The 14,153-nt window shown below is 43.4% G+C and overlaps 1 protein-coding gene across 1 annotated transcript in view; it reads left to right on the plus strand.

The window, feature by feature from the left end:
• FARSA (phenylalanyl-tRNA synthetase subunit alpha) overlaps positions 1 to 14,153 on the plus strand; it is a 157,720-nt gene that overhangs the window by 140,519 nt on the left and 3,048 nt on the right. Inside the window, exons 9-12 of the mRNA XM_068112593.2 lie at positions 3,196 to 3,295; positions 12,446 to 12,614; positions 13,045 to 13,122; positions 13,788 to 13,902. Coding sequence (XP_067968694.2) covers positions 3,196 to 3,295; positions 12,446 to 12,614; positions 13,045 to 13,122; positions 13,788 to 13,902 — 462 coding nt within the window. The remainder of the gene's footprint in view (positions 1 to 3,195; positions 3,296 to 12,445; positions 12,615 to 13,044; positions 13,123 to 13,787; positions 13,903 to 14,153) is intronic.

Below are 14,153 nucleotides of genomic sequence, written 5' to 3' on the forward strand. Positions count from 1 at the left end.
GTGAAAACATAACCTTCTTTCTCCCCTGTCTACAACTTTTTGGAAGGAGGTTGGTGGTGGCCACCTTCGGTCGTGGAGGTAAATATGGAGTTTGGTGGTGGTTTAAATGGAAAAGGAGGAGGAAGAAAAAGGAGAAAATTGAGAAGAGATAGAATCAGGGGCAGGTGGGTCGAAAGGGGGAGATAATGTTTATTGCTGGAAGGGGGCAACTACGTGATAAGGAATCTTTAAGTTCTGCCTTTTTAATAAGTAATAGGTACTAAAGCCAGCCTAAATTGCTGCCATGTTTAATTTTTTTTTTGCATATACCTCGTATATATATATATAAATATATATATATATATATATATATATATATATATATATATATATATATATATGAATGATACAATATATGTATATATATTTTTTTTTTTTTTTTTTTTTTTTTTTTTACATATTTTACATACATATTTTACATACATATATTTATGTATATATATATATATATATATATACACACACACACATATTGTCCTGTGGCTGGCTCAGTTAAGACCGAGTGTCCACCATGGATGTAATCGAGCTGAACGAGGCGTTTCCATTTCAATGGCGGATCGATACACGAGCCGGGGGATTGGGAGAGGATGCCGCGCTTACCTGTCGGTCCGATCTCTTCAACCTGAAAATGAACAACTCAACCAAACACAGAATTTATGTACAAAAATAAAACACGTTTATTTTACGGAACCCGAGAACAATGAAATGCGACAATAAAGACTAAACCCCCTATTGAGCGCTCTTTCACACAGACTTCGAATACACGATGGAAAGAATAATAAAATAATGTTTCGTCGTGGTGTGGAATGTGGTGCGTCTTATCTGTCTCGGTAGTTCAGGCCCCGAACTCGCGTCCGGACGCGGCTCCTTGCTTGGTGGAAAGGAGGCCTTAGTCCGCTTCGTTCGCGCACTCCGCAAATCAGCGCACGCCGCCCGGCAGGCCCCGCTCGCACGATCGTCGCTCCACTGTCTCTCCAACGTCCAAAGGCCAGAACAGGTCCAATCGCGAGAAAGGCAAGGGGGCAGAAAAAGGTCCAGACAGGAGGGGAGCCAAAACGAGAAGACAAAGGGAAGAGAGAGTTCCGGGCAGGATCAGTCCAAGAACGAGAAGGGGCAAAATGTCGGCTTGCCAGTCGTTTTATCGGCCGTGGCGTCATGTCAGCGCTCTCTCCCCCAATCAGTGCGTAGCTTGTTGGTAGTCACTTTGTGCCTTCCGCACTGATTGGCCGTGGTGTCGTCGGTCAGTGGCCAATCAGTGTGTCGCTCCTTCACCTTTCTCACCCCAATCACGGGGGAGCTTTCTGCCCTTCCCCTGACAAATCGCACGTCCTCCCTTACTCTGCCAATCGGTGCCCTGCTTGTTGCTCGCCACTCCCCTGGCCAATCATGAGTTCTCCGAGGCATGGCTCAAAGCTTGCCTGGTCAATGTGTGTTGCTATGCCAGCTGGTGATGTGGCTGGCTGCGGCCCCATCGGCGGTGCCCCGACTGGCTTCCTGCCTGTGGTTCTGTAAGTCTTATTGTGGGAGAGGGAAATTAATTCATGTGCGCTGCCATACGGGACAATGGATTGGTCACCAGGTCTGACACACAGGAGAATTATCTTAGTCCCTATTCTACCTATCACCGGATCATCCTCGTATGATCACAGGTACACACTTAATCCGACAAACCAGGCTAACAGGACTTATTACATCGAGATTCTTCCGACTCGACAGACGAAGCATGATACCTTTTCAGATCTACCTAAATCTATACATGCCTACTCCAATATTCATAACAATATATATACAGTATATATATACCTTCATCTTCCCCTCAAATGCTCACCATGATAGAATAAATAAATAAAAGCTGACCAATGAATCATGATTACCACCAGGAAGCATTTGCGGAAGCCACACAAGTGCTAGGGGCCACTGTCAAAAGTCCAGTTTTGTTTTGATGCTCTTTGACACAATGCAGAATAAATTGTAGTCTTCTAAATGCTAGCACATTCATTTGTATTGGAATACAGTCGGGTATTATTGGAGTGTACGAGCCATGAACCATGTTTTGAGGACAGTTGCAGTGCTAGTTTGGTGGAGCGAGACGAGCATGCTGGAGGATTTGTGAGGTTTAAATACCGAGGTTGCATAGCGACGCCGACTGCACGGGACACATACAAGCCGCCATTGGTATTTGGAAGAAGCTTTTTTCCTTTGCTCTTCCCCCCTCATTCACGCAGCCAAACACCTGACACTCAACCATCTTGTACCGTCGCCAGGTCCAGGCATGCATCACATTCTTCAACACAACAATCACATCAATCAGTCCATGAATTTTTACATATGTAAGCAATACATGGACCACATTTTGGCTTTATTCATTGAAATTTCCATCTTTGTATTGGGTGTTTTGCATCAATGTGTGTCCCGTCGCTCGGATGGACTCGGATTAAACTGAGTCTGTTGGCATTAGCTTGTGGGCCTTAAAGATCCCACAGTGTCCTTCGCAAAGAGTAGGCGAGCTATCGCCGCACCCTGAACAATTTCCAAATTTCTTCTATAACCTGCAGGGGGCACTGCATCTGTGGCACGCCCATGCCCCCAGCAGTGATGCAACCACCCAGCCACGTGCTGCACACACGACAATAGAATTGCAATGCTTAAATGAGAAGGGCATTGTGTAATTATAACTCCGAGTGGGGTCACACATGGGAATCCCACGGGCATGGAGGTGTATCGTTGCAATCGGTGCAGTCGTTTTTGAGGTACCCGGGACAATAACGTTAGGCGGGAGTTCAAACCTGAAAATGCTGGAGACCAAAGCTGAAATTGGAAAAACCATATCGCCTATTTTACTCCAGGAGGTCCCAGGATTACCCACCCAAAATTTCGTTGCGATCGGTTCAGCCGTTTTTGCGGTACCTGGGGACGGACGGACGGACGGACAGACAGAGACGGACGGACATTTGGTGAATTATCGTAAGATTTATTGTTTCATTTCTTCAAAGTATGCCATTTGTCAAGAAAATATATACGTATAAAGTGCATGCTGTGTATTAGAATTATAAATGCATTTTTTGCTTTAGTAAAAGCAGTTTGAGGTTATCTGGCCATTAAACATGTTGAAAGTGCCTCGCATGTCTCCCCCTGTACTTTGCATTTTGTATGCAGGTATCGCTATGATTGGAAGTTTGAGGAGGCTCAAAAGAACCTGCTACGCACACACACGACGGGTGTGAGCGCGAGGATGCTGTACCAGCTCGCACAACAGGTCTGCGGTGCACCACAACAGCATTTTACCTTTTAAAAACCTTGACTAGGTACCAGTGCCAACTGGGTGCTTGCACATTCCCTGAAATGCTCTTTGCGAGGATATGCCGAGGTGTTGGTTGTTCCATTGTATCACCGAGGAGTCGGAAAAGTGTGGAGGAACCCTTGGGGGCCATCGTATGGATGTTTCTCACTTCACCTTTGGACTCAATCTCACATACGAATGAACATCAGGTTCAAGTATTTTTGCGTCGTTGGTGGTGGTATCCCTTCCAATCGGAGTGTTCATCGTCATCATCAGACTTGCGTTGCTGGGTGTTTGAAAACCTTTTTATCTATCTATAATTCCAGCAATCTCTGTGTGTATGTTTGTATGTTTGTATGTTTGTATGTATGTTTGTCTGTGACCGCTGTTTCTCGACAACTACCGGTCCGATATACTTGAAACTTGCCAGGTATATTGCTGGGGACCCGAGGATGTGCCTTTTCAAGGTTTTAAATTAATCGCAGAAGTAGTTACCGAGCTATGTCCAAAAAACGATTCAACCAATCAGAGAGCAGCGAGCTATCACGTGTGCCGAACGTGGCGAACAGACTCTGCCTCGGATGGCACATTTGAGAGCGTATTCATTTATTTCCCGTCGGCAAACTATGTTGCCGTTAAACTATGTTTTAAAACTAATTAAAACTAATTTGCGATTCATCGTAACTGCGATTTGCGACCTTCCGGATAGTGAAGACTTCACTTCCGGCAGCCAATCACAGAACGCTTTGTTGCGTAGGCGTGGCCGATGTGAGAGCGAGCCCAGCCCAGCGCGTGCGCCATTACGGTTCGTAATTCGATTTCTTCCGGAGAAAATAATAATTTCTCGATTTCTTATGCGCATTATTTCTCCCAATTCAGTCAGAGCGAAGGGCGGAAGCGAAGAGCGTTGTTTTTTTTGTTTACGGGCGTACGGGCGGGGTAGAGCGTACGGGTAGCGTTTTTTTTTTTTTTTTGGCAAGGAACGGGCACCCACGTACGGGTACTTATATGCACTACTACATGTACGGGTACTTATAGCGGGTATTTTAAAACTAATTAAAACTAATTTGCGATTCATTCGCTTTCCTGCGCATTTGTGCACGCGATGGCGATTTCTTTACCAAACTCCGCAAGCCGTTAGCTTTGGACCAAACCATTTCATGTAAATAGAGGGGGGGGGGGGGGGGGGATTGTCACCGTACTCGCAAGCCGTTCGCTTTGGACCAAACCATTTCATGTAAATAGAGGGGGGGGGGATTGTCACCGTACTCGCAAGCCGTTCGCTTTGGACCAAACCATTTCATGTAAATAGAGGGGGGGGATTGTCACCGTACTCGCAAGCCGTTCGCTTTGGACCAAACCATTTCATGTAAATAGAGGGGGGGGGGATATACTTTTAGATATATATATAGTACGGGCATGCCCTAGTTTAAATAATTCCAGACAAGACTCGGCACAACCATACCTAGCCCACATTAAACCGGATAAATATTGGAGGTTGGGCCCACTTTGGCTCGATCTTTCCAACACGCAACTTGATAATCAAAATTTAAACTTCCATCGATTTACTCCTTTTTTTTCTCACATTTGTTGTCGAAATTCCAAAACATTGGGTAATATTATCATGAAACATATCTTATTACCCTCGCCAGAGGAGAGGGTATTGCATTTGAGTCCGTCTGTTTGTCATGTTTGTTTGTCCGCACAGAATAAATATGATTTTCTCTGCAACCGTTGGTCCGATTGACAGGACATTTTTACCATAGGTGCAACCCCACCTGTATAATTTTTTAGATGATAATTATGACGTCATAGGTCACGTGGTTCGGCCGCCATCTTGGAAAAATCGAAAAACTTTGCACCTCCATAGGTGTGCTGAATAGAAAAAATTTAGACATGACTCATTGTAAAGAACTCTCCATGGGGAATAAAATATGTTAATGATGATGTCATAGGTGCCTCCATTATGACGTCATAATTCGACAAGTACAAAACTTCATCCGATCAAGATGAAATTTATTGAGCACCATCTCAGCATAAACTGGTGGAGAAAATAAATAATGATGACGTCATCGGTCACGTGGTTCGTTCGCCATCTTGGAAAAAACCTAAAAACATTGCACCTCTATATCTCCGAAAGTGCTGAAGAGAAAAAATTGAGACATACATCGCTCATTGTAAAGAACTCTCCATGGGGAATAAAATATGTTAATAATGATGTCATAGGTGCCTCCATTATGACGTCATAACTCGACAAGTACAAAACTTCATCCAATCAAGATGAAATTTCTTGAGCATAATCTAGGAATAAATTAGTTCAGAAAAAAAAATAATGATGACGTCATCGGTCACGTGGTTCGGCCGCCATATTTTTTTCAACACTAAAGCCTTAAAAACCACTGAAAATACATCCTGGCGAGGGTTTGCAATCTCTGATTGCTCTTTTTCTTTTGTATATTTTTTACCTATGCCACCGACAATGTTGTTTTCACCCGTTTGTTTGTTTGTCTGTCTGTCAGATGAGCAAGATATCTCAAAGTTATGGATGGATTAGGCCGAAACTTGATGGGCAGGTTGGGTGTGTGACAAAGACCTATCAATTTGATTTTTAGTGAAGATCCTAATACGGATCTGGATTCTGTACAAGGATGTTTTTAATTTTTTTTTTTTTAAATTGTTCTTCGCCATCGAGTGTTAGGGGCAAAAACTATATTAGTCTAGTAGGAAGACTAGGTCCCCCTGCACCCCCCGGAGATATACTTCTAATCAGTGTTTCTAGATTGGAAAAAATGTGTAGAAAATGACTAGCTATGGCCCCAAGCTGAAATAATGTCCCACATACCATTTTTATGCAAATTACTGCTGCCATTATCAAAAAAAGACTAGGTCCCCCTGCACCCCCCGGAGATATACTTCTAATCAGTGTTTCTAGATTGGAAAAAATGTGTAGAAAATGACTAGCTATGGCCCCAAGCTGACAAAATGTCCCACATACCATTTTTATGCAAATTACTGCTGCCATTATCAAAAAAAGACTAGGTCCCCCTGCACCCCCCGGAGATATACTTCTAATCAGTGTTTATAGATTGGAAAAAATGTGTAGAAAATGACTAGCTATGGCCCCAAGCTGAAAAAATGTCCCACATACCATTTTTATGCAAATTACTGCTGCCATTATCAAAAAAAGACTAGGTCCCCCTGCACCCCCCGGAGATATACTGAAACTGGCAGTGACTGGTGATTGAAATGCGGTGCCTTTTTGTGTTTCAGGTCGAGGTACGTGAACTCCCCACGATCTACAGCAACCAGGAAGAGACTGATACCAGGGTGGTTCTGTACCTCCATCATGCTGCTACCATCGGATACAAGAACGCTGTAGTCAGAACACCGGACACAGACATCCTCCTGATCCTGCTCCACCATGCCCACAACATCAAGCTGACGGTGTACCTGGATACAGGGTCAGGGAAGCATCGCCAACTTGTCAACGTCTCTGAGCTGGCAGAATCCCTGGGAGAGGACTACTGTGCCACTCTCCTGGGGTACTATGTGTTCAGCGGAGAAGACTGCACCAGTGCCTTCAAAGGGAAGGGAAAAGTCGGGCCCTTGAAAAAGCTGGAGAAGAATCCCAGGTTTCACAGGGCATTCGGTGAATTTCACAGGGTATTTAGAAAAATAAAACTTTGTGTTAACGTCTGTGTAGACGGACCTTAATATGAGTCTATTATTTCGTAAAACTGTGATTATTTTGTAAATAAAGCACTAATTAGCATACTAGTATACCATAGACACATGTAATCATGTTATGAATAGTTCTATCATGATCTATGCCCTTCAAAACATGGGTCTAGACACCTTCATTTTTCAATTATCTGCAATATTGGCTGAGATATGTCAAAAATCGTTTTTTTGATAATGGCAGCAGTAATTTGCATAAAAATGGTATGTGGGACATTGTTTCAGCTTGGGGCCATAGCTAGTCATTTTCTACACATTTTTTCCAATCTAGAAACACTGGTTAGAAGTATATCTCCGGGGGGGTGCAGGGGGACCTAGTCTTTTTTTGATAATGGCAGCAGTAATTTGCATAAAAATGGTATGTGGGACATTTTTTCAGCTTGGGGCCATAGCTAGTCATTTTCTACACATTGTTTCCAATCTAGAAACACTGATTAGAAGTATATCTCCGGGGGGTGCAGGGGGACCTAGTCTTCCTACTAGACTATATATAGCACAATATTTTAAAAAGTTGTTGTCGAGTTATAACAAAATTAGGTGGATGAATTGGTTCGATGACAAGAAGCTGAATATATTTTGGTTCAGGTACGGATTGAGATCCGGCGTATCAGTGGGATACAAAACGTAAACTGTTCAGCCTGGCAGAGGTATGTGCTCTTCCAAGTGCCGTTCTAGTGTTCCTGCTATTTCCACTAATATTGTTCATTTTCACTTAGCGGCTGCGATAGCAAGAAACTGTTTAAAGTTTTTGTTTTTTCAAGTTTATTTACTTTTTCGCAAGTATTATTGATCTTTATGTTGTTACCTTGTATTGTGTTTCCGCTGGTATTTTTTTTAATATACAGTACAATATTTAGATGACACAACCAGGGAATGATTGGTTTGGGATGGAGAGGGGGGGTCATACATAGCATACTGACAGTGTGCTTAAAGAGGAAGCAAGCAGGACAGTCGGTCAAGTCAAAACCAGCTGTTATAACGACTGCTTGCTACTGGCTGCTTGCTTGGCTTGGCTCGACGTGAGAGTGATGCTGTGCAAAAATGCATTGCAGGATCGTTTGAGATTTTGTCGAATTTTTTGGAGAAACGTATTTCCCGTGGTTTCAGTGCTTAGCCTTTTTGTGAGGCGCTTTCCATAAAGAATGACAGAAAGAAAGGGAGAAAGGAAAGAAAAAAGGAAAAACAGGTTTCCCATCCGGAAATGCCCAAAGGTTGTAAACGTGAAATGCATGACCTCGAGGGCAATGCGCAGCAGGCTGGAGAGAGATGCATCAATGGTTAAGCTCAAACTATACGAAAAAAGGAAAATTCCAAGGTCACTGTTTGAACAAGACTGAAAACAAGTTTCTCGGAGGAAAGAAGAAACGTGCCTCGTAAAAGCTTTCTTGTGATGTGATGCCGTGCGTGGGTTAACGTGGTAGCTCGGTCGGCTTTCAAATGCGAGGCTGGTGGTATTTTTGCTCGAATAATAACATTTCGATCACCAAGATCTCAAATCCTGTTCTGCACAAATCTTTGCTTGGATTCCAAAAAAAAAATTCATTTTGCTCCTGCCTTGTGCAGCGCCGTAGTTTTTCCAAACGAACATAATATCCACAGTTTTCCAAGTGAATACAATTTACATGATTGGACGAAAGTGGACGGAGGTTATGTTTTCACCCCTGTCTGTTTGTTTGTCTGTGAGAAGGATATCTCAAAAAGTTGTTGACGGAATTGGACGAAACTGGGTGGATGAATTCGGTAGGTGACATGAACAAGCCGATTCGATTTTGGTTCAGGTCCGGATCCAGATCTGCTCTATCAGTGGGATAAAAACGTAAGCTGTCCAGCCTGGTGGAGGTGTACGCCCAAACGAGTGTCATAGGTAGAGTATAATTTTATAGTTTCTTGATTCAATTCTGTATTTAAGTTTTTGTTTTTTTTCCACTTTGTGACTTTCCCCACACAATCATGAGGTTTTGATGGATCGCAATCTTGCTTACAGACTTCCGTGTTGAGTTCTTCAATTGTTGTCTTGTTACCTCTGCCACCGAAGGTGGATGGAGGTTATGTTTTCACCCCTGTCTGTTTGTTTGTCTGTGAACAAGATATCTCCAAAAGTTGTGGACGGATTCAGACGAAATTTGGCAGAGAGGTAGTGTATGTGACAAGGATGAAATGATTAGATTTTGGTGAAGATCCGGATCCGGCTAGTTGAATTTTTTAAGTGATTCTTCACCATTGCGAGATAGGGCCAAAAAAAAAAATTATATATAGCAGGATATCTCAAAAAGTTATGGACGGATTTGGACGAAACTTGGTGGACCGGTTGTCTATGTGACAATGACGAAATTATTAGATTTTGGTGAAGATCCGGATTCGGATCCTGCTAGTATTGGTTCACGAGTTATTGGTTCACAAGTTATCAAACAGAGTGACCACTATATTTGTCCCCCGTCGCATCGCGGAGCGAAAGGGGGACTATGGTTTTCCCCTCCGTCCGTCCATGCGGGCGTGCGGGCGGGCGTGCGTGCGGGCGTGCGTGGCGTAAGCGAAGGACCGCATTCAAATTTGGTGTGTGGGTGCAACCCACGTCAAAATCCAAGATGGCCGCCGCCATGTATGTCTGATGCCATGTATGTCTGAACCTTGTGAGCTGAATATCTTGAAAAATATGCGAAGTACCAACTTCTAATCTGGTGTGTGTGTGTATCTAGGCATATGGAAGAACGCTATTGAAAATTGGGTCGCCACGTCAAAATCCAGGATGGCCGCCGCCATGTATGTCTGAACCTTGAGATGAATATCTTGAAAAATAAGCGAAGTACCAACTTCTAATCTGGTGTGTGGGTGTATCTCGGCATAAGGACGAACGCTATTGAAAATTGGGTCGCCACGTCAAAATCCAAGATGGCCGCCGCCATGTATGTCTGAACCTTGAGATGAATATCTTGAAAAATAAGAGAAGTACCAACTTCTAATTTGGTGTGTGGGTGTATCTCGGCATAAGGACGAACGCTATTGAAAATTGGGTCGCCACGTCAAAATCCAAGATGGCCGCCACCATATATATGTGTGAACCTTGTGAGCGAAATATCTTGAAAAATAAGCGAAGTACCAACTTCTAATCTGGTGTGTGGGTGTATTGAGGCATAAGGAAGAACGCTATTGAAAATTGTGTCGCCATGTCAAAATCCAAGATGGCCGCCACCTTATATATGTCTGAACCTTGTGAGCGGAATATCTTGAAAAATAAGCGAAGTACCAACTTATAATCTGGTGTGTGGGTGTATCTAGGCATAAGAATATATATATGAATGATCGTTTTAAGGCCATTTTCCCCGCTAGAGCGGGGGTTAGCCTTGCGGGCCCCATGACAATCATGGTTCCCTGTTTGAGGCAATGTTTTTATGGCCGGATGCCCTTCCTGACGCCATGTATCTAGACATAAGGAAGAACGCTATTGAAAATTGGGTCGCCACGGCAAAATCCAAGATGGCCGCCTTGCGTCTTCCACTTTGTCAACTCGCATCACTTCACCAACGGGGGACCTAGGCGTAATGCTTGTCGTCATCGGTGTGTGTCTGTCTCTGTCTGTCCGCAGCATAACTACCCGATGATATCATCCGCTCTTGATGAAACTTGGTTGGGAGGTTGATATCATGATCCAGTTGTGTTCTGCCTAGAGTGGGCGTATCGCGCCCATTGTGGGCGGAGCCACGCCCGAAAAAGATGTCTTTTTAGGGGGTAATCGAGTTCAAGCTACATCTGCTCCGAGAGAGTTGGTGGAATTTGACAGGGGTTTCGGTATTTGGTTAGGCCAATGTCATGTGTGTAGCCCCACGGAGCTCGATTTTTCATTTTCGCCCCAAGGTCAAGGTCACAAGGTCACAAAATTTAGAAAAGTCGATTTTTGATGGTTTTATTACATTTTTCGCTTCCTGATAGGGTGAAATGTCGTACATGATCTTATATTATCACATACATCATGAAATACAAGTTTTCCAACAAATTTCAGAATCTTCGACCTTTGACCGTTGAAGGTCACAAAGGTCGAATTTTCAAAGTTTTCGTAATCGAACCGAATTTTCGGTATTGTGTATTGAACTAACCTCATAAGATTGCTCATTGAGCATTGTCATTGAATACCGCTCGTTCGTGAACCATCGTCGTCTCCTGACTTGTAATTTTTTAAAGTGATTCTTCACTTTTGAGAGATCGGGTGAAAAGTGATATATAACATGATATTTTCAAAAGTTATGGATGACTTATGACTAAACTTGGTGGATGGATGAGTTGGTTCGGTGACAATAACAAGCCCATTAGATTTTGGTTCAGGTCCGAATCCAGATCCGGCCTATCATTCGATACAAAACATAAAGTGTTCAGCCTGGCGGAGGTTTGCGCTCTACCGAGTGCCGTTCTAGTTTTCAATGCAGTTCTCTTTTGTTAGATGAAGCACGTTTGACATTTGTTCCTGCTTGGGGAAATTCAACATGATTACTAGTTCATCCGGTTTATCTTTTAAACGCAGCAGTTACAAGTGTGGGTTACTTTTGTAGTGTATTCGTATCCACAACGTGAGCACCAACACCGTTCTGCCCACTGTCGCCTTCAGCTTGTCGACTTTGAGCAAAGACGTGTCGTCGACCACGGCCAAAAGTTAATATCTTTGGAACCGATTCGGCACAACTCATCGCGAGTTTCTGTTTAAACAATGCGCTTTTGGCAAAGCGTTCTGTTTTGTTTGGAAAATTTGAAATCGTTTCCATTGTATCAAGAATGCTGGTGGAAAGGTGTTGTCCTTTAAAAATATATTTTTGGTTGTTGAGGTATTGACACCTCTAGTGCAATGTTCCATCACCAAACTGGCGGGTTCCTTGTCTGCTTTCGACTTTCGGCGTTATCGGTGAACGATGCTAAGTGCTTGGTATTGATGCGTGCAGGCATTCCGCAGTGGAATGCATCCAGCCGGGAGTTGCACGAATTGAAGAACAATATATTGTACTCGAGTAGAAACCGGGGATTTGTTTTGGCACCGTTTGTTTCAGGGTCTTGCCAAGTGTTCGAGCCTTAGGTGCCACAGGAGACTCGGGAGTGAGTCATTATTTTTGGCCAGAAATAGTTCCTGAGTTTTTTTTGGAGGTCGATATGCTTCAAAACATCTCCATAAACTCGATTCTAGATGGAATTTTGACTCCCCAAATTTATGAATTTGTTCAGGGTGCCGGCGTTAGCACGCCTACTCTTCGTGAAGGACAACGTGGGATATCTTCAACATCCACCAACTAAAGCGAGCAGACCTTTTTAATTACTTAATCCTAAACTCAAGTTAATGTGTCCCCATACCTATTTGTTTAAATACCTGACAGTGGACTAACAACCTCCTATACTCTTTCATTCCATCAGGAGAAATTCACGCCAGCAAAGTACTTCTCCATTGATCGTGTTTTTCGCAACGAGACGTTAGATGCCACCCACCTAGCGGAGTTCCATCAGATTGAGGGCCTCGTGGTGGACTTTGGCCTCACTTTGGGAAACCTCATGGGTGTCCTGCATCAGTTCTTCACCAAGCTCGGTTTGTGTTTGAACAACGAACCATGGTAAAACGTCGAGGTGTTCATCTTATTGGTGCCTTTTTCTCGTTTAAGTGCCTTTCTAATCATTCTCAGAGTGCAGGCTTATTAGTCCCCTACTGGTTTCACAGGAGGGGACTATAGGTTTGCTCGCTCTCTGTCTGTCCTTCCGTCATTCCATCCCTCCTGTAGTTTTCCACTTTTTTTCCCATACCCTCTGACATATTCAACTGAAACTTGATACATAGCTCTTTTATGACAAGTTTGAGTTTTGTGGTGTTTCACCATTTTTTCACAGAGTTATGCCCTTTTTGCTTGGGACAAGAACATTCATTGGGACAAGTAGGGGACGTGTATTGCAAAGAAATTCTCCCTGTTGTTTTGATTTTTTTAACAACATGAATATGTCCTTGCTTATCATGTGGTGGGCAGGCATCACTAAACTGCGCTTCAAGCCTGCTTACAACCCGTACACAGAGCCGAGCATGGAGGTGTTCAGCTACCATGAAGGTAGGCTGGGAAGTCGCAGCATACAACAGGCATTTTAAGGCCATTTTCCCTGCTAGAGCGGGGGTTAGCCTTGCGGACCCCATGACAATCTTCTCCATTTTGCCCTATTTTCGACATGTCCCCTTGTTAACCCCCTTGCCCGCATTTCTTCTTCCACAACCTTTAGCCAAGTCTTTCTCTGTCTTCCCCGTCCTCTACTTCCTTCTACATTCATTTCCATCACTCCTTTCAACCAGTCACTTTCATCCTTCCTCAACACATGACCAAACCATCTCAACCTGTTTCTCTTCACAGCATCCATCACAGATGGGCTCTATTCCCATCATCTTTCGCAATTCATCATTTGTCTTCCTCTCTCTCAACGATACTCCGCACATCCACCGAACCATTCGCATTTCCACCCTTTGTTGCTGCCCTACGTTCATTACCCATGTCTCGCTCCCATAAATCATAACACTTCTCACACATGCAGCATACACCATACACCTTTCCCTTCAGCTTCAAGGGCACCCCTCCTCGTCAGAACGCCACTCAGTTCCCCAAACTTCTTCGTATGTAGTGTATAAATTTCTTCTTCGTATGAAGTCGTAGCATGTAGTGTATAAAGTATTTGGCAGATTTCAAAGGAATCAAGAATAATAACTTGGTTGTGCCATGTCCACTAGGTTTGAAGAAATGGGTGGAGGTTGGGAACTCTGGTGTGTTCAGACCAGAGATGCTTCTCCCAATGGGCCTCCCAGAAGGTGTCTCGGTCATTGCCTGGGGACTTTCACTGGAGAGGTGGGATGTCTCACGGGAAGGTTTTTGGAACAAAACATTCAAGCATAGTTTGCGTTTGTTCCTGGATATATTGTTGGCAGAGGGTAAACATGTAATTTTTTTCTTGGTTTATCATTCAGGTAAAATGCTTCCTTATTTGTCCACTTTGGATGTGATGATTGGTAATGGTTCTTTCAGGTATCTAATCATTGTTATTTCAATTTTAGCATTTTTGTTTTTGCAAAAAGAATTATTGGAGTCTATACTCATAT

The sequence above is a fragment of the Myxine glutinosa genome, chromosome 1 (assembly GCF_964187855.1).
Source record: "Myxine glutinosa chromosome 1, kmMyxGlut1.1, whole genome shotgun sequence".
Classification (NCBI taxonomy): Eukaryota; Metazoa; Chordata; class Myxini; order Myxiniformes; family Myxinidae; genus Myxine; species Myxine glutinosa.